The sequence below is a fragment of the Mercenaria mercenaria genome, chromosome 2 (genome assembly GCF_021730395.1).
Source record: "Mercenaria mercenaria strain notata chromosome 2, MADL_Memer_1, whole genome shotgun sequence".
NCBI lineage: Eukaryota > Metazoa > Mollusca > Bivalvia > Venerida > Veneridae > Mercenaria > Mercenaria mercenaria.
In genome coordinates, this window is record NC_069362.1 from 9,726,950 (window position 1) to 9,749,026 (window position 22,077).

Genomic DNA, 22,077 nt, shown 5'->3' on the forward strand with positions numbered 1-22,077 from the left:
CAAATCAGTAAACAGTATTACAAGTCTCAGATCCCTTCATCGTTGAACAAAAGGTAGTTAAACAAAAGTAAACTTCACATGCTTCCCTGTTTTACTGTTAAAATCCGAAACCGGAAACATAGCGAAGGGGAAACAACTGATTTTCAACGAAATATTTTGCCTCAGGCGTAATACCACTATTTCTTTACATGTCTGATGTCTAAATATTCTTTCTGTAGTAGGCTGTCATCAATCATGTAACAAGCAGTCGTACTTTAATGGTCAAACTTCTCCTAATTAAAACATGTGTAAGAAATCTGCGCGCGTAAACTTGGCGCAACTTTAAACGTCGTTTCTCGATATTACGTCATGCCGCATCTGGACCGGTTTTCAAAGACGACGTCACATATAATGAATATTGCAAAGAAGAAAAAAGATTTACAGAGAAGCTTTTATATGAAGTAACTTAATAATAATAACTTCACGTATACTACAATCAGATTATTTAAACATATATTATTTGATTATATTCCTTAAACTTGGCACTGGACAGGAAGTTACGTCTTCTCCTAGTATTAAGTCACAACCAGTTAAATAGTTTTTAAAGAGCTACCAAACATAGCTTGACCCATTTCAGAGAACAAATCCTTACCTCATTTTATAGATTTATGATAAAACTGATATAAAATGAAGAGAAAAGTATAGGTCATGTATCTTCTAAGAGAGATTTCTCCGGTCACATTTGCTTACTGTAAACTGACATCAAAATCACACTGCTGTGACCTGGACGTACTACTCATACTACAATTGAGATTCACTTCACCAAATACAACCTGCTGTAACATTTTTCCTACCAAAATGTCACAAATACATCCACAATGAAATTTAAACAAACTAGCTTTAATTTAGACCTCTGTTGCCATGCCAAGTGAAAAATTAGTGTTCAAATACCTAGCAGCCATCCTATGCGACTAGACCAGATGGCACCCATGCTGGTTCCTTTAGTTTAGCTATGCCTATTACAGAAAATTGCTGACCTAATTTCTGGCAAGAAAGTACCACTGAAGAATTGAAAAATATTAACTTAAAAGTTTTGTCTTTAGATGGAGAAAAACTATATAGATCCATTGTCAGATCCTTATATCAACCAGAAGAATATATAATGATTCATATTCATTGGGTGCTTATTTTCACAGTTGCATCCGACTATGAAATTGTCCTAATGAGAAAATATAATTCCGAATCTTTAAAATGTTTAATATACTTTCAAGGGAATTGGACTTGAAGGTACAAGGAAGATTGCTAATTTAAGCATGTATCAATATTCTGTATCTGTACCTTGTTGGGTTTCACTTTATTCATAGCCAGGCAATATCTTTGACTCATTCTACATTCGTGTTTTTCTAGCTTACCTGAGCATGAAGTGCTCGGGGTGAGCTATTGTGATAGCTCACCTGCCTTCCATCAATCCATCCACACTTTTCTTCAGATGACATCTCCCCTTAACTGATGGTCAGAATTGCACCAAATTTGGTCAGTGGTATCATGGCATGGTCCTCTCATGTTTATTCAAATGTTCTAGCTTGGCCCATCTAGAGCTAAAAATAGAAAAACCTTTAAATGACCTCTCATGGACTGCATGATGGATCTCCATCAAACTTTGTCTGTAGCATTCTTAAAAGGTCCTCTCCCAGTGTTGTTCAAATGTGGGCACTTGGCCCCTTCCAGAGGCCACTAGAGCTAAAAATAGAAGTATTTTTAAAGGAATTCTTCACATGAACTGCTTGATGGATCTTCATCAAACTTGGTCTGTAGCATCATTGTAATGTCCTCCTCCAACTGTTTTTCAAATAGGGGCATTTTTTGTCTTCTTTTAGGCACTGCTAGAGCCAAAAAATAGAAATAATTGTTAACAACTTTTCTCTTGAACTGCTTGATGGATCTTCACCAAACTTGGTCTGTAGAATCATTATAAGGCCCTCCTCCAAACGTTTTAAATGGAGGCACCTTTCCCCCCATTTAGGGGCCATTAGAATTAATCTAGAAATACCTTCAAATAACTTCTTCTCATAAACACTGTCCAAAATACCCTCAGCCTGCTACAGTTGTCTGAGTGTTTTTTTTTCCAACCAATTAAAACAAGCCTAAGAAGCAGAATAAAAAATTATAGTGTTTGAACTGTTTGTCATCTGTCACACTAATATTTGTGATAAACTTCTGCTGCCTCTGGAACTTTTGACACCTGTAGCATATTCTGGTCCTCTTGCAAAATTGCACACTTTCTAGCCTGTTTTAAACTCTGAAACAAAGGTGAATGATCTTAGGCCATCATAGCCCTCTTGTTTATGGAAATACTAGTAGGTAAGTAAATGTTTGAATGTTTGGAAATCACATGTGTAGTTCTGTTGTATTTTCTTTAGACGTCTTTAACTCTTAGTTTTATTCATAGTACTATTAATAAAAGATGCATCAGGTAATGTTTAAAAGTTTATCAGTGTATAATGTAAATCTGTGGCTTCTTGGCACTAATTATGTTAATTTTATGAACATAACATATACCATCTGATCTGCACCTGGAACACATTTCAGATGCCAGATAGAGGTAACTAGCTTAATTTTCATTTCATCCTTTCAAGATTCGTAGGTATTTTTAGCTCGACTATTCGAAGAATAAGTAGAGCTATCCTACTCACCACGGCGTCGGCGTCGGCGTCGGCGTCACACCCTGGTTAAGTTTTTCGTACCAGTCCACATTTTGACAAAGTCTTTTGAGATAAAGCTTTGAAACTTTCAACACTTGTTTACCATCACCATGTCCAGTTATAGGCAAGAGTACATAACTCTGTCAAGCATTTTGACTGAATTATGGCCCCTTTTGACTTAGAAATCTTGGTTAAGTTTTTCGTACCAGTTCATATTTTGACAAAGTCTTTTGAGATAAAGCTTTGAAACTTTCAACACTTGTTTACCATCACCATGTCCAGTTATAGGCAAGAGTACATAACTCTGTCAAGCATTTTGACTGAATTATGGCCCCTTTTGACTTAGAAATCTTGGTTAAGTTTTTCGTACCAGTTCATATTTTGACAAAGTCTTTTGAGATAAAGCTTTGAAACTTTCAACACTTGTTTACCATCACCATGTCCAGTTGTAGGCAAGAGTACATAACTCTATCAAGCATTTTGACTGAATTATGGCCCCTTTTTGACTTAGAAATCTTGGTTAAGTTTTTCGTACCAGTCCACATTTTGACAAAGTCTTTTGAGATAAAGCTTTGAAACTTTCAACACTTGTTTACCATCACAATATCCAGTTGTAGGCAAGAGTACATAACTCCATCAAGCATTTTGACTGAATTATGGCCCCTTTTGACTTAGAAATCTTGGTTAAGTTTTTCGTACCAGTTTATATTTTGTGTAAAGTGTTTGACATATGGCTTTGAAACTTTTATATCTTGTTCAGTATAATAGTCTCTATCAAACGGCAAGAGTACGTAACTCTCTCCTCTTTTTTGGCTGAATTATGGCCCTTTTTGAACTTGGAAACTGGTTCTGTTTTGTATATGTCCATGTTTTGTCAAGACTATTTGACATATGTCTTTTAAACTTTAAACACTTGTTTATCATTATGATTTCCTTCTCTAGGCAAGAGTACATAACTCTGACAACTATTTTGACTGAATTATGGCCCTTTTTGGACTTTCAAATTTGTTCAGTTTTTCTTACAAGTCAGCGTTTTGTCAAACCTATTTGAACTGTGGCTTTGAAACTTTTAACACTAGTTTATCAACATGATTTCCATCTGTAGGCAAGAGTACATAACTCTGTCAACTATTTTGACTGAATTATGGCCCCTTTTGGACTTGGAGATAAGTTAAATTTTTCATATAAGTCCATGTTTTGCCTAACATATAACTTAACATATTTGCCATCATGGTCACACATTGCCATTTAGTGCAAGACTAATCGAAATCCACAAATACAGGAACATTTTTTGTTTAATCCATTTTTTTGTTTAGTCTGAAAATCTATGGAAATATTTTGACCCCATTCTTCAATCAATTCTTCGAATAGTCGAGCGCGCTGTCATCCGACAGCTCTTGTTTATATGATACATTTCATGATCATTGTCTTTTATGTATGTTTAGGCACTCCAGCACCAGCCCAGCCTGGCTCGGGTATAACAGTTGGCCAGTATGACTACACCAAACCTGCTGTGCCTGCTCCAGCAGGACAACCAGGGTATCCAGGGGCTCAGCCAGGGTATGCCCCACCACCAGGAGGACAACCAGGATATGCCCCACCACCAGGAGGTCAGCCAGGTTATGCACCACCGCCAGGTCAACCAGGTTATGCCCCACCACCTGGAGGTCAGCCTGGGTATGCCCCACCACCTGGAGGTCAGCCAGGGTATGTCCCACCACCAAGTGGTCAGCCAGGGTATGCTCCACCACCAGGAGGCCAACCAGGGTATGCCCCTCCTCCAGGGGGGCCGGTTCCTCCAGGGGGACAACCAGGGCAACCGGTAAATGCTTTGATAACTGCAGTTTACATATTTAACTAGATCCAAAACATTTCGTTTTTCACATGTGTATGTTTTAAACTTTAAAGGGAAAGTTTGGTTTACAAGCAACCTGTGTTATGGTACTTAGACAGCATTTAGTAAGCAAGTATATTCACACAACTAATTAGAACTGAAACTTCAATGATATTTTCAAAAAGTAGGGTTGATTAAAGGAAAACTCTTCACATGGTTGTTTCAGCTCGCATAAGAAGGTAGAAACATATTCAGTAGGTCAAAATGCTAAATGAATGGGTCATAAATTTATTAAAAGGGAAATTTAGTCGATAGGCTGCCTACCAATTTTGTACATGCATATAACTATAACAGAAGGATGGTATGGCAACAGAATAATTCTAACACGACTAGCAAATAACCTACATACATGTAGAGCAAAATCTATCTCTGGTTATTCTGCAATAACCCACACGCGTGCAATGACATTATCTGATCCAGGTGTGTAGCACGGTCGTGAAAAGTAGTTACGATTTTTCTAACACTGTTAATACTAGTATGTCATGTTAGAATCGAAATAACAAGTTCCCAAGTGTGATTTATTGTAGAATAACCCGAGGTTTTCGTTCTTATGCTAAACAATATATCACTTGGGCCTATGGCCTTCGTGATATATTCTTACACAAAAGAATTCAAAACATGGGTTATTCTACGATAAACCACACTTTTGAACTTATTATTTCTTAATCAGCATAGGAATATAGTAAGCTTAAAACTGATATTCTCATTTGCAGGGTTTGAGTTCCCAGTTCCAGCAGCTCGGTATCCAGGGTAACCTTGGCATGCCTCGTCCTGTAATTAGACCAGCTCAAAACTTCTCAGCAGAGAAAGATGCTGAGATCATCAGGAAGGCCATGAAGGGTGCAGGTAAGTAATGAATCAACATTGAACAATGTTCTTGAAATAATGCAACTGTAACATTGATTTCCCCCCATTTCTGTTCACTGGTTTACCTACTTTTTATCATCAAACAGGATTTACTTACAAATACCAAAACAAGAATGACAGGTTCTTCATAAGATAGCATTGCATACCCAAAATATTATGAAAATTGACTAAAATCTGAGATAGGAAGAGTCAATTTGGGTAACTTAATATTCAAATCTGTTCTCTTTTGATGAAACTGTATACAGCTATTGTACATGTGTATTTCATATCCTATTACTTTAAGGTAGTTCTGCACATTCCAATAAAAAAAAATTCTACAATATAGAATATGATTGAACCCGATTTTTCAGAACTTTGGAATACACTTTGAAAATTTGGCAAATGAAAAATACTGCCTTATGCTCAATTTTTGCTAGACTGATTTGAAAAATTTTAACCTTACACAAGTTTTCATAATGGGAGTCTATTGAGAAATTGCAATTTTAATACCATTGTCGCAAATAGAATTTTTTCTACAACGTAGATTTTAATGAAACTTATCACAACCATAAATAAACATACAGCCTTTAATATGGTGAAATAAAATGTATATGTCCTTGTGCTTGTTTTTGAGATATTTGCACATGATTAAAGAGATCCATGCATTTTGAGTTAATTTTAAGACATTTTTCAGAATTATTTAACATGTCAGATGTTTTCATATCATATTTAACATTAGAAAGATAGTAACATTGCCATTGTTATAAATTCACTCACATATTGCCATAAATTCATAAAATGATTTTCATTTCCATACACCGAATCCAGGCTGGCGCTTTCTTAATAGATGACGTTACGCCATTACTTCCGGTTTATCAAACGTGCAGAACTACCTTAACAGTAAAACAAAGCATTGCAAAGATCGCAATTTGCATTGGTCAGGTTTGGTTAGATATGAGACAAACACATTTTATCAGACATTGCCCATCGAAAATGTAAACTGTGTGGGGATATTAGAATGTTCAATGTTCCTACGACTGCCTTTAGTGGATGATCATATCATGGCTGTCTTAAAATTATGTCTTCAACAAGCAGCTCTTGCTAATCAAAATTTTGTGATTACAGGTACAGATGAGCAGGCTATTATCAATGTGATTAGTCAGAGGTCAAACCAACAGCGTGTAAACATTATGAATATGTTTAAAACCATGTATGGCAAGGTAAATGTACCATTTGTACAGTTATATATTCATAGATCCCAGTATTAATCATTGTGAATTCCTTCATATGAGGAAGCTATCCATCTGGCTTGATGAAGATTGGTAATTCTACCCAAGTGTCCAGCTATGCCTGAAATGGCTGTGTTTGGAATGCTCTGTGCTTCTGGGAAAACTACCCTCACCTTTTATCTTTTTAGAGGGACACCATTGGTCTTACGGAAAGATCCCGTGTGACCTATACCCTGAAACTGTAATCAGCATTTGAATGTTTGGACTTGTATAAGATTATGAAGGTTCCTCTTAACCACCAGGCCTATTTTTTCACAGGAAAGTGAAAGTTTCAAGTGTTCTTCACAGTCACATTTAAATGAATTATTTGAAAAAATAAAACTGTAGGAATTCACTCAGTCTCAGTCAGTCATGTGCTAAGGATCATTTGTGAATGAAGACCACTTTGCTTTGAAAGTATGTGGATATGTATTTTACTGTGTGAATAAAGATCATTTTAGGCACTTTTAAGTGTTGTCTTTATACAAGTTTTAAGTTGAAAGCCATTTTGTGGATATAGACATGAAAATGCAATATATGTAATGGAAATGTTTTAAAAGGATTATCATACACCTTTATATTACAGGATTTGATTAAAGATTTAGAGTCGGAGCTGAGTGGTGATTTTCGTGAAACAATAATGGCCATGTTCAGACCTGCAACTTTCTATGACGCTTGGTCTCTTCACAATGCCATCAAGGTAAGTATTTGCATTAGAAAATACTATGGTTTATATGTATTACTATGACACGTATGTTCATATTAGCCTTTATTACATATTTTTCAGAGCATTATCAAAATATTAGAGTGCAACATGTCTGGCATTTTCAAAGTGAAAAATTTCAAATATACTTTTCACTGGTAAGAAATGTAAATTGGGCAAATTTAGTCAATACATGAAATAAATCTGTTGTTTTTTATGCCCCCGAAGGGTAGCATATTACTATTCAACTGTCCGTCCGTTAGTTCGTTAGTCACGTTAACTTTTTGCATGAAGGCACTTTACTCACGAACCGCTGCACCCAGGACCTTCAAACTTCACATGCTGATAGTACTTATTGAGTACACGACCCCTACTGACTTTGGTGTCACCACATCAAAGGTCAAGGTCACAGGGACCAATGTTAACTTTTTGCATGAAGGCACTTTACTTGCAAACCACTGCACCCAGGACCTTCAAACTTCATATGCTGATAGTACTTATTGAGTACACGACCCCTACTGACTTTGGGGTCACCACGTCAAAGGTAAAGGTCACAGGGGCCAATGTTAACTTTTTGCATGAAGGCACTTTACCCGCGAACCACTGCACCCAGGACCTTCAAACTTCACACGCTGATAGTATTTATTGAGTACATGACCCCTACTGACTTTGGGGTCACTACGTCAAAGGTCAAGGGCACAGGGGCCAATGTTATCTTTTTGCATGAAGGCACTTTACTCGTGAACCACTGCACCGAGGACCTTCAAACTTCACGTGCTGATAGTACTTATTGAGTACATGACCCCTACTGACTCTGGGGTCACCAAGCAAAAGGTCAAGGTCATAGGGTCCAATGTTAACTTCTTGCATGAAGGCACTTTACTCGCGAACCACTGCACCCAGGACCTTCAAACTTCACATGCTAATAGTACTTATTGAGTACACGACCCCTTTTGACTTTGGGGTCACCAGGTCAAAGGTCAAGGCACTGCAGGGGCATTTGTCACCATTGCTTTATTAGTGACAGCTTTTGTTCAATTGGTCTTCATGAAATTTGATCAGAATGATTGCCATGATAAAATCTAGTTTGAATATGAGTCATATAGGGTCAAAAACTTGGTTACTAGGTCATATCTAAGAAAATGCTTGTCTTAACTCAAGAGTCTACAATTTTTAGTCCAATCTTCATGAAAATTGGCCAAAATATTTGTTTCCGTGAAATCACTAGGTCAAATATGTTTATAGTGTTATGGTGTGTTTCTCAGGTGAGTGACCTAGGGTCTTCTTGTTTCTTTTATAGTTTAATTACCAACCTCACTGGGTCAAGTCCCATAACTCTGACATGTATTTTGGCCAAGTTATGCAAACTTTTGGACTTAGAAAATTCTGGTTAAGGTATTGTGTGCAAGTTACTATCTCCAAAACAAATGTAGATATTGAATTGAAACTTCACAGTTGTCTTCTGGGTTATAAATCTAGGTGATAGCATCAAGTCCCATAACTCTGACATGCATTTGGCCAAATTATGCCCCCATTTGGACTCAAAAAATAATGCTTAAAAACTAATGCAGATACTAGATTGATACTCTATAGATATTTTAACATATAGGGTAATATTCCTTTGCTTCTAAAACAACAGTTCAAATAGTCAAGCATTTGCTGTTTTACGTACAGATCTTGTTTGCATTTGAGGATGCTTTAAAGCTGCTTGCCCGCAGAAAGGTTTACTGATTCACAGCACTATATGGTTATGTAGGAAAAAGTAAAGCGTTGCAAACGGTTTATTATTTTTCCAATATAGCCATATAGAGCGGTGAATCCGTAAACCTGTTTTCATAAGCCATTTTCTCAGAACGTTACGTAGATTTTCGCTTATTTTGTTGATCATGCCTTTTTATTTTACATTCTTGTTATAAAAGTGTTGCTTTTTTAAAATTGAATATTTTCGACCAAACTGAGGGCGAGCAGCTTTAAATGAGTTTTACCGAATGGAAGAAAACAAAGTAATTCCAGTTTAGACTATCAGATGGATCAAATCTTTGTTAATCATTGCTTGCAGGGTCTGGGAACAAAGGAGGCGGCATTGATTGAGATACTGTGTACAAGGACTAATGCTGAAATACGAGAAATCAACAGCTGCTATACACAATGTAAGTTAGCACTATGAATCTGTACACCAGTCCTTTGATATGAAATGGCTAACAGAAGCAAGACAGTTTTCAGCATTAGAGTTTTATTTGGTTTATGCATAATTTGTTTTAGGCCAGTTGTGAAGGAAGTTCTACAACTTATATTAATCACTCTCGACACTTCATTCCTGATGGAATCCATCACCACGAGGGTATGAGAGAAAAGGCTAGTTTTCCTTTTTAATGCTGAGCACCAAGCAAGGGAGCTACTGGTACCATTTTTCACGTCTTTGGTATAACGCAGCCGGGGATAGAACTCACGACCTCCTGCAGTCAAGCGGACGCTCTACCACTAGGCTATCGAGGCAGTAAGTCTCAAGGGGCCCCTCCATGCATTATTTCATCACAAGTTTTTTTCTATTCCATATTTACAGTACTTGTAAAAGTACATGTGGCATATTGTAGTCCAAAATGATACAGGATATGTAGATATTGTTGTGGTTGGGGCCTCTGTGGCCGCGTGGTTAAGGTCACTGACTTCAAATTACTTGCCCCTCATTGATGTGGGTTCAAGCCTCACTGAGGACGTTGAATTCTTCATGTGAGGAAGCCATCCTGGCTTATGGAAGGTTGATGGTTCTACCCAGGTGGCCGCTTGTGATGAAATAATGCATGGAGGGGCACCTTGGATCTTCCTCCACAAAGCTGGAAAGTCGCCATATGACCAACAATTGTGTCGGTGTGACGTTAAACCAAACAAAATGAATAAATAAATATTTTTATGGTTGCATCACCGTTTTCCAGAGGCCAAGACATCTGGAGGCTTACTAGTCAGAAGGCCTTCCAGTTGAAAAATGTCAATTTGAACATGAAATATTTTGGACCAGACTTCCTCAAAACAGAGTGCGTAAGGCCCACAGGATAATGTCTATGAATGTTGACTTTCAGACTAGCCATACCTGAAGTTTATGTTGACTAGGTCTGTAGATAGCAGGCCTGTAGACTCGGGGTATTTTCAGACTGACAGACTAATGGGTGTCACTTATTGTTTCTTTAGCCCATATCATGCTCGACATGACTGATTCTGCCTTTGCGACCAGTGTAGATCATGATCTGCACTGTTTGCCATTCAGTCAGTATCTTTTTGGTAAGCACAACTTTTAACATTTAATGGTACTGCCCAAATTGAAAGATGGACAACTTCATTATAGAAATTTGGCAGGGTAAGGGTTAAGAGGTAGAAAAATGGTGTGATGTAAGAGTGGGTCAGTTACATAGTTTTTGTTGTTTTTCAGATTACCAGAGATCTTTGGAGAAGGATATTGTGGATGACACCAGTGGACATTTCAAACGCCTTCTTGTCTCCTGCTGTCAGGTTGTTCATAGTACCCTGATTTTGTTTTCACCTGTATTCTCAAACAGATCAACATGAAAATTCAAAGCACTCATGAATATTAAGCAATACTATCTCCAAAAATACAGGCAGTTATGAAATTCAAACAACAAGAATATGCCTGCTGTCTATCACAACATTTAGTTAAAGTAACTTGAGAAATTTCCAGTTTAAAGTAAATAGAGTTATTTATTTGCTTTAGCACAGGTAAAATGCATGTATGGAATAACTGGTGTAAATAACTCCTATGAAAAGCATATACACACACCATAACTTCTTTCCAAGTGCAAGGGCCTCAGTGGCTGAATGGGCAAGGTGGCTGACTTCAAATCACTTCCCCTCACTAATGTGGGTTTGAGCCTTGCTTTGGATGTTGAATTCTTCATGTGATGAAGCCATTCAGTTGGCTTATGGAAGGTTGGTGGTTCTACTCAGGTGCCAGCCTGTGATGCAATATTGCATACCTGGGGTCTACATCATCAAAAGCTGGAAGGTCGCTGTATGACCTATAATTGTGTCTATATGTTGTTAAACAAAACAAAAACAAACAAAACTTTCCAAGTCCAATGGGGTGATTTATTAAATAATCAATGCTGTCACATTGTTTATTGTCCAAGTACAGATACGCTGGAATTGAACCCTGAGGGTTTCAACTTATTTCATTGGATAAGTAATGAACAGTGACAGTGCTTGACTTACTTCTTTGTTTAACTGACAAGAAAGTGTAACATGTTAGAATCTCAGTTGATTAAAATCTTCAAACAGACCTCTGAAATACAAACATTTCAGTCTTACCAGCAGTGTTTTCTCCAGAAAGATTGCATATTTTGAAATTTAGTCTCAAACTTGAATTGCCTTATGTCTAACTTGAATGCAAGAATTTGTTGAAAACTGGCAGAATTTGTTTTTCATTCATCTGACAGATCGCTTGTATTTCTAGTGGTCAAATATAAAACTGCAAACTTCATGTGGAGTAGTTGGCAGTTACTTGCGGAGAACAGGTTTGTACTGGTACAGAACCCAGGAACACTGGTTAGGTTAACTGCCTGCCATTACATGACTGAAATACTGTTGAAAAACGGCGTTAAACCCAAAACAAACAAACAAACAAATAAAACTGCAAAGACTCATGTTACCATTTATCAAGATTATCAGATTATTTGAGTTTGCTGTATGCAATATGGCTTTCATGTTAGAATGTAAATGCTATATGCTACACAATGTTTGAGCTTCTATACCTTTTTTTATTTTGTTTTTCTATGTAGGCCAACAGGACAGAGCTGACACCAGACCAATGGCAGCGTGTCCAGTATGAGGGACCAGAAGCAGTGATTGACCGTAATCTAGCAAGAGAAGATGCACAGAAACTCTTCCAGGCAGGAGAGAAGAAACTCGGTACAGATGAGTCAGCATTTTTGTCTGTCCTTGCTGTGAGACATTATTTTCAGTTAAGGGCAACATTCGAGGAATATGTCAAGGTGAGAACAGGGCTGCTATTCCATTTACATAAGACCAGAAAGAAAACACTATTAACCCATATCATGTTGAACATGATTGAGTCTGCCTTTGCAACCAGTGTAGATCATGATTAGCCTGTATATCTGTTCGCCAGTATCTTTTTGATAAGCACCCCTTTAAACAGTGAATGGTACTGTCCAAATGAAAGATGGACAAGTTCATTTTAGAAATTTAGCAGGATACAGGCTAAAAGATGCATTCAGCTTGCTATGTAAACTCTTCAAGGTTACTCTTCCATATCTGTTCACATGCTAATGAGAAAGTATTTAATTTCATTGGTTTAAAATTCAATTTTGTTCCCTGAAAATAATTGCAGGAATCATGTTATTCTTCAACTCTTATCTACAAAGTTTTATGTCCAAATTGAAAGATGGACAAGGTTATTATAGAAATGTAGCAGGGTAAGGGTTAACAGCAACACTACTAATGTGTATATGACATACCCTACCTACATTTTACCTATAGCAGAAAAACACTTTAAATCACTAAAGTGTCTCATTCATTCTAGTTATATAAAATAAAGTTCTCTTTTTAAAAATCTTTTAAAAGTGTTATTCATACTGTTTGATTCACCTTATCTATAACATGTTTTTTCCTAGATTTTCCTCTAACAATTCCCTGCTAAATTTCTGTATTGCACTTGTCCATCTTTCAATTTGGACAGTATTTTTAACTGTTAAAAGTGGTGCATACCAAACAAATACTGACTGAATGGCAAACAGCGCAGATTGTGATCAGACTGCACAGACTTACTAATAATTTTTAAATCGCATGTCCAACCAGAAGCTAACGTGGCAATTTACAACGATGTTTACAACAAACTAAATGTGTTTGTATATCCATTCTTCTGAAAAAGAAATCATGAACCTGCTTAATGGTTTAATAATGCAGAAATAATGAATAAATTGCCGCAGAAACACTTCAAAACATATTTGCCTTAAAATGACTGAAGTCAGGTGTCAGTTACCACGCAAACTAGCTTTTATTTTGAAAATACATAATTCTGTGCATTTTCTTTATCTGAACTATTTTTAAACAACCATTATTTGCTGAAATATTTTTATGAGTATTTCTCTCTGAAAAATTATCAGTATTTTGCTTCTTTTATGTAGATATATTGAAATGTTATGCAGATCTGTAAGAAAATGGATGATGGTAACTGATGTTATTGGGAATATAGTTGGGTGAAAGGTTTTTTGAAATAAAAATTGGGCAGTTTGATTTGTAATACCTGTTTTTGGTTGTGGGGTTATCCCGCTACCAAAGTTTAAGTGTATTTTGACAGTCATAGCATCTTTATTTGATTCCAAATCACATCCAAAGGATGTTCATGTGCTACACAAAATAGTCCCATTCATGAACATTGCGGATGAATTATCAATGAACAAGCAGTTCTTATTCAACCTGTATCCACTCACACTGACCATTTATATTATCTATTTATATTATCTATCAATGATAATGGCTTCCAGCCGATGGTTACATCACAAGCTGGGTCAGGCAGAGTTCATCTTAGATATGAGGCACATTAAATTTGTATTTGTTTCTCATTCATGTATACTCATATACTGGCATTTAAACAGAAATAAATCTGCCAAAAATCCACAACCATCAGACATTTCAAGGGTTTGATTCAGTTTCTGTTGATAATTTGTTACTTTTATACTAAAATTAAGCTCTAAAATTGTTCAAATTTCAGTAGAAAATTGTTATGTTACCAAGGAAACGAAGCCCGTGACCTATTTATCTAATTGTAAAATTCAAAAGCGTTGACACTGGTCTATTTAAGCTTCGGCTTTTCATTTGCATTTCAACAATATCAATGAGAATAACAGCAGCATGCAGAACGATTTTTCCATGAAAAATATCAGACGAGGGGTACTGCTTTAAGTATTTTAAGCTGTGAAATTTGTTTAAATAAATGCAGACAATACGAAAATATTACTTACGTTAGAAAAAAGATGCTTTAAAGCTACATTAACAAGAAAGATAATTATGTCTCCCCCAGGAGACATATTGTTTTTGCCCTGTCCGTCCGTCCATCCGTCCGTACGTCACACTTCATTTCCGAGCAATAACTGGAGAACCATTTGACCTAGAACCTTCAAACTTCATAGGGTTGTAGGGCTGCTGGAGTAGACGACCCCTATTGTTTTTGGGGTCACTCCATCAAAGGTCAAGGTCACAGGGGCCTGAACATTGAAAACCATTTCCAATCAATAACTAGAGAACCACTTGACCCAGAATGTTGAAACTTCATAGGATGATTGGTCATGAAGAGTAGATGACCCCTATTGATTTTGGGGTCACTCCGTCAAAGGTCAAGGTCACAGGGGCCTGAACATTGAAAACCATTTCCGATCAATAACTAGAGAACCACTTGACCCAGAATGTTGAAACTTCATAGGATGATTGGTCATGAAGAGTAGATGACCACTATTGATTTTGGGGTCACTCCGTCAAAGGTCAAGGTCACAGGGGCCTGAACATTGAAAACCATTTCCAATCAATAACTAGAGAACCACCTGACCCAGAATGTTGAAACTTCATAGGATGATTGGTCATAAAGAGTAGATGACCCTTATTGATTATAGGATCACTCCGTCAAAGGTCAAGGTCACAGGGGCCTGAACGTTGAAAACCATTTTTCTGATCAATAACTAGAGAACCACTTGACCCAGAATGTTGAAACTTCATAGGATGATTGTACGTGCAAAGTAGATAACCCCTGTCGATTTTGGGGTCACTCCATTAAAGGTCAAGGTCACAGGGGCCTGAACATTGAAAACCATTTCCGGTCAGTAACTTGAGAACCACTTGACCCAGAATGTTGAAACTTAATAGGATGATTGGTCATAAAGAGTAGATGACCCCTAACGATTTTGGGGTCACTCTGTGAAAGGTCAAGGTCACAGGGGCCCGCACATTGAAAACCATTTCCGGTCAGTAACTTGAGAACCACTTGACCCAGAATGATGAAACTTCGTAGGATGATTGATCATGCAGAGTAGATGAACCCTAACGATTTTAGGGTCACTTTGTTAAAGGTCAAGGCCACAGGGGCCTGAACATGGAAAACCATTTCCAATCAATAACTGGAGAACCACTTGACCCAGAATATTGAAACTTCATAGGATGATTGTTCATGAAGAGTAGATGACCCCTATTGATTTTGGGGTCACTCCGTCAAAGGTCAAGGTCACAGGGGCCTGAACATTGAAAACCATTTCCAATCAATAACTAGAGAACCACCTGACCCAGAATGTTGAAACTTCATAGGATGATTGGTCATAAAGAGTAGATGACCCTTATTGATTATGGGATCACTCCGTCAAAGGTCAAGGTCACAGGGGCCTGAACATTGAAAACCATTTCTGATCAATAACTAGAGAACCACTTGACCCAGAATGTTGAGACTTCATAGGATGTTTGTACATGCAAAGTAGATAACCCCGGTCGATTTTGGGGTCACTCCATTAAAGGTCAAGGTCACAGGGGCCTGAACATTGAAAACCATTTCCGGTCAGTAACTTGAGAACCACTTGACCCAGAATGTTGAAACTTAATAGGATGATTGGTCATAAAGAGTAGATGACTCTTAACGACTTTGGGGTCACTCTGTGAAAGGTCAAGGTCACAGGGGCCCGCACATTGAAAACCATTTCCGGTCAGTAACTTGAGAACCACTTGACCCAGAATGATGAAACTTCGTAGGATGATTGATCATGCAGAGTAGATGAACCCTAACGATTTTAGGGTCACTTTGTTAAAGGTCAAATCCACAGGGGCCTGAACATGGAAAACCATTTCCAATCAATAACTTGACAACCTCTCAACCCAGAATGTTGAAACTTCATAGGATGATTGTTCATGCAGAGTAAATGACCCTTATTGTTTTTGGGGTCACTCCGTTAAAGGTCAAGGTCACAGGAGCCAGAACATTGATAACCAGTTCCGATCAATAACTTGAGAACCACTTGACCCAGAATGTTGAAACTTCATAGGATGATTGAACATGCAGAGTAGATGACCCCTATTGATTTTGGGGTCAGTCTATTAAAGGTCAAGGTCACAGTGGCCTGTTCATGTAAAATCATTTTTTGGAAATTACTTGAGAACCACTTGACCTACAATGTTGAAACTTAATAGGATGATTGGACATGCAGAGTACATGACCCCTATTTATTTTGAGGTCACTTGATCAAAGGTCAGGGTCACAGGAGCCTGAACAGTGACTTGAGAACCACTAGGCCACGAGTGTTGAAATTTAGCGGGATGACTGGACATGCCAAGTAGATGATCCCTATTGCAGCCAACCATCAGTGTCTCTTTGACTTTCGCTCCTGACCCCTATTGACTTCTTGCCTATAGGACTTTGCATTGGGGGAGACATGCGCTTTTTTACAAAAGCATTTTCTAGTTTTATTTAATATTTTGTTATAAGAAATTACGATAAAAAGCAAGATATAAGCTATTTTAAACATCTCTGTTGCCATGGTTACTTTGAACTTCAAGAAAAATACGGTACCATATTAAGTGCTTGGTATTTTTCAAATTATATTACCCAGATATTCCATGAAGGTCAACAGAATGGCATTGAAGCCGTCAAAAAGCCCGTTTTCATACATAGTTGTTTAAAAATGAGAGAAAATACATTACCATGGAAACACGAGCCCAACGACATATATACATGCTTATATTAGAAAGCTAATGCGCATACTAGTAAAATTATCAATTATGCAGACTTCTACGGATAACAACGAAACCAAAATACACTGAAAAGTGTTAAATATCCGTAGTTTCCTTCTTCTTTCAATATAAAATACCCATTTCAAACCTGAATAAAAATTGTACAGAAAATTGCTGGGGTTCAACTAATTTGAATTTACCCTGGTAACAAGGTAACCTACCTCCTTAAGGTGAAAAAGGCTAAAAATTAATTCCTAGTTACTTCTGGAAGGCCATTATTAAGACCAAAATGTTCTCCAAATGTTCTTTTTTAAGCAAACAAAACCATATAAATTCCACTAACAGCAAACCATTACATTCACACACATAACTTCCTTGCGGCAAGATCAAGTAATATGTTTTTCTGAGATTTCCTTATTTCGGAGAACCACATATTTCTCTATATCTCACATAACTTAATACATGTAGCTCCTTTATTTCTGCTCACCTATAACGAAGGTCAAGTGTGAGTTGTTAGTAGAGGTAGGTGGTCTGGCATCCTTTGTCTGTTTTCCACAATTTATATTATGAAAGTATGTGTCAGAATGACCCCAAACTTGTTCTGTTTCTATTGCAATCTGGCTCAATTTGTTCAAATGGTTTCATTTTAGGGACTGGTAGAATAAAAAAAAATAGAAGGAAAAAAGCTATAAACAATGATGGATTTTCATCGAAGTTGGTCATTATTGTTAAATTCTTCTCATGAAGCACTTGATGGATCTTCATTAAATTCTGTAACATTCTTATAAAGTGCAGACTGGGGGTTGGAGGGGGGGGGGGAGCGCACTTGACCCCTTTTAGAACTAAAAATACAATATAAACTAATTTTCCCCCTTGAACTGCTTTTGCGACTTTGCATACTGTTTAAACAAGTATGATCATTAAAGTATTTAATTACAGATTTCTGGTCGAGATATCCTCAGTTCTATAGACAGGGAGATGTCAGGGGACCTTAAAGATGGTTTCATTGCTGTAGGTAAGTAAACAGCTCATCTAAAAGCTTAATTGTCTGACCCAATATAATGTGTAGAATAGTTTGATGTCCCAGAAGTGAAAGATTGTATGTATGTAAGTAACAACTGCACCCTTATATTTCCCGGATGTAGAGTTGTACAGCATTTGGTTCGGTGATATACAATCTCTACAGATGTCTTTAAAGCTGCTGTGCAGTTTATTTTTCAGACATATTACAGAAAGGAGTATTAGTACAGTGTGTTACAATGCTTGAATTCCTATGACTGTTGCATACAGATTCTTTAAATGCATTACGACCAATGTATTGTATTAATAACCTTTCTGTATGCAATTTTACTAATACATGAGAGTTGAAACTGGCCAGTTATTATAGCAACATTATGCAACATTTCAGTAGCTATATCAAATAAATTCATTGTTTTTTCCAGTAATGAGTGCCAAGAACCGTCCTGAATATTTTGCTGACAAGTTGTACTCTGCCATGAAAGGAGCCGGGACCCATGATTCTACACTGATAAGGATCATAGTGTCCAGATCTGAGGTTTCCACTAATTTTTCTTTGGATACTGTAAAGTCATTTTATTTCTTTGTCAAAACATGTTGAGATTTAGACAACAGTAAGTGGGTTTGATTCTTAAACACTAGGCTATCCAGATCACATTATAGGTGCACTGAGATGTTCCGATCATGTTATTCTGAATGTCCCGCATGTGATGCACATGCAACTAGCTTAAGTGAAACAAGTGCAAAGGCAAAATCGGGGTACACAGTAAAATGAGGGTTTTTTTTGGTGGTGGTGGGGGGGGAACATGATAAAGGTTTGAAAGGAATTTTGTCAATACAATTGTTGGGATTTTATCTCTTGGATGGATCCAACTACAAAATTAGTCCCCCATGAATATCAGTTGTAATGATTATATAGTTTTTCAAAACTGTAGTAGTTTTGTAAATCCGGTATAATTGTACAATTTCTATTTAAATACAGCTGAAAGAAATGCTGTTGTAATATATTAGTGTGTCAACTACTCATTTAGAAAATTGTGTGTTTGGATATAGATGGGGTCTCACATTAGCTTCTCTTCACAATTATATCCCAGACTTTGAACACAAGTCTCATAATGAATTTTACTGCACTTTCGTTCATTTTATGACATGCTCAGAAACAACCAATCAGATGCCAGGTTTTGAGACTGGGCCTCAGTCTAATTTTCAATCTGAGGGTATAGTACTGTAGTGGAGTCTGTCCAGTAAGCTAAAAGCTTCTGTGAAATCATTCAGTTTTGTTGGCACTAAATTTTGTGCTTTTTGCTGAAATGGTTATCTCATTATGATTTAAATTTAAGTATATTGATTTGTTATAGATTTACTATTAGATGGGAAAAATGGGAATATTAGTTTGTTGTGTGATTTCATGAATCAGTGCAAGCATGAAATTCATGAACCAAGTTTTGTTAGTTAAATGCTAAAATTACACTTCCGTCTGTTTGCAGATTGACCTGCAGGATATCAAGGAGGCTTATCTTGCCAAGTACAGGAAGACCCTGGCAACGGCTGTAGCTTCTGATACCAGCGGAGATTACAAGAGAATTCTCCTAGCCATAGTTGGCCAGTGACCATGACAACATGTCAGTTACAGCGGGTGTCAGTACTTGGTACTAGTTATAGACTTGGGGCACATGTACTACGACATCTGACTGTTATAGGCTAGCAAATATCTCATGATTTCCCTATTTGGCCAATGTTCATCAATCAAATTTTCATTTTATATCTGAGAAATGCAATATTTTTATGGTATTACTTTTGTTCAGTGCCAAGGCTATTATTCAAAATTGGCACAAATATGAAAAATTTACAACTATTTTTATGATTGCTGAATTATAAACAAAATAAAAAGAAATAGAATATTGTTTGCATGCTTTCAACACACTTTCCATGTTAAAATCTGATGAATTTAAGCCCAGTTGCTTTTCTGCAGCTTTCATATATTACTCTGTTACATGTATGCTAGTCTAGATAAAGCATTATATAATATTAGATGTACATATCAATTGGTTGTATTAGTATTCTTTTTTTGACCTGTACACTATTTTACATTCTTATTACTTGTTATACATTGTTGTTGTATATTGTTGTGTTCATCCTCAAAACCAGTCAGAAATTTCTAAAATTAAGTCTGATCAGATAAACTGTTTGGCTGAATTTTAAATCCGTCCTAAATTTAAAGAGCATTTTGATGTTGTGTAGTTGTTTTTTAAGCCAATGTCTGGGCAGTTTGTTGTCATAAACTCCCAAAGATTTTTCTTATTTGTGAATTTATAAAATCAACAGGGCTATCTGTTTTTGATTAAACATAATGTACTAGGGTAAAATAAAAAAAAATTTCGGAAGTGATATTTCATATGCAATTACAAACTTGATCACTGTTCGACACTGTGCACCATATATCAGTTTGTAAATTATTTTGATATCATGTTTACATTTTGTTTTGCTAGTTTTGAACTTACAGACTCAATATGCAAAAAACACATAGCAGCAACTGTAACCAGACAAACCATAATTAACTAATAATTCAGATTTGTGTTTGGTGTTTTTGAATTTTTTTTAGAAACTCCCTGGTTGTCAGTAATGAAATTTCACATTATGAAATAATTTAACTTAAATATTTTTCAAAACTTTATATCAGCTTGCGCATGACATAAACGAGTGTTTTATACCAGTGCTATGCAGTTTATTTTGTCACTATACAGTGCTTTTTTGTATACATGCATATTTCTTAAATCAGATCTTTGGAGCATTGTGTAATAAATCTACCTTTATCAGCAGTTTATTGGTCATGTTTTGAATTCATACTAAACCCATTGTACTTTCTTTTATTACATGTTTGATGACTGGAAATGATTTTGTTTGTTTGTTTTGGGTTTAATGCCATTTTTCAACAGTATTTCAGTCATGTAACGGCGGGCAGTTAGCCTAACCAGTGTTCCTGGATTCTGTACCAGTACAAACCTGTTCTCCGCAAGTAACTGCCAACTTCCCCACATGAATTATCAGAGGTGGAGGACGAATGATTTCAGACACAATGTTTTTTATCAAATTGTCACGGAGAACATACAGCCCGCCCAGGGATTGAACTCGCGACCCTGCGATCTATAGACCAATGCTGTCCCTACTGAGCTAAGCGGGTGGGCTGCCTGGAAATGATAAAACCCTATGTCATATATTTGGTATTATACTTTTTAGGTCCCCAAAGGTGGGCATATTAAAATTGCACTATCCGTCTATCCGTCCGTCCATGCATCTGTGTAAATTCTTGTCCGAGCTGTAACTCTGCCACCAATAAAAGGATTTTGAAATAACTTGGCATAAATGTTCACCATAATGAGACGACGTGTCATGCGCAAGACCCAGAACCCTAGATCCAAGGTCAAAGTCAAAGGTGTTTCTTGTCTGGTCCATACCTCTGCCATTTATCAAGGGATTTGAAAATAACTTGACACAAATGTTAACCATACTGAGGAGTGTATTGCTTATGACCCGGGTCTCTCGAGTCAATGTCAAGGTCATGAAATGATGTGTGATTTTTTTGGGCAGACAACTGTAGTATTCTTGGGCACGCTTCGGGGGCATTTGTCACCAATAACGACAGCTCTTGTTTAGTAATGTCACAGTAAGTATAGAAGATTTTGGTCACATTGAAAGTCTTTATATTTCAATTGAAAAACACATAAAATTTGTGTATTTCCACATTTTTATCAAGAGCTGTCTTGAGGACAGCAACGCTAGACTATTCAATAGCCATGACAACTGAATGAATAGAAGTGGGAAAAGGGGCAGCCTTATACAGTGCATGCCAGTTCATCACAGTGGACAAGTGTGAGAAATATCACTGATGATATGAGAGCTTGCTAATTACCAGGAAAAAATCACTGTATCAGTCCCTTT

The 22,077-nt window shown here is 36.9% G+C and overlaps 1 protein-coding gene across 4 annotated transcripts in view; it reads left to right on the forward strand.

The window, feature by feature from the left end:
* LOC123561955 (annexin A7-like) overlaps positions 1 to 20,957 on the forward strand; it is a 42,871-nt gene extending 21,914 nt beyond the window's left edge. For all 4 annotated transcript variants that reach the window (XM_053529351.1, XM_053529365.1, XM_053529360.1 and 1 more), the window contains 10 exons: positions 4,127 to 4,503; positions 5,289 to 5,421; positions 6,547 to 6,641; positions 7,276 to 7,389; positions 9,452 to 9,542; positions 10,817 to 10,896; positions 12,180 to 12,392; positions 18,061 to 18,136; positions 18,564 to 18,676; positions 19,626 to 20,957. In XM_053529351.1, coding sequence (XP_053385326.1) covers positions 4,127 to 4,503; positions 5,289 to 5,421; positions 6,547 to 6,641; positions 7,276 to 7,389; positions 9,452 to 9,542; positions 10,817 to 10,896; positions 12,180 to 12,392; positions 18,061 to 18,136; positions 18,564 to 18,676; positions 19,626 to 19,748 — 1,415 coding nt within the window. In that variant the 3' untranslated portion in view covers positions 19,749 to 20,957. The remainder of the gene's footprint in view (positions 1 to 4,126; positions 4,504 to 5,288; positions 5,422 to 6,546; positions 6,642 to 7,275; positions 7,390 to 9,451; positions 9,543 to 10,816; positions 10,897 to 12,179; positions 12,393 to 18,060; positions 18,137 to 18,563; positions 18,677 to 19,625) is intronic.
* The last annotated feature ends 1,120 nt before the right edge of the window (positions 20,958 to 22,077 follow it).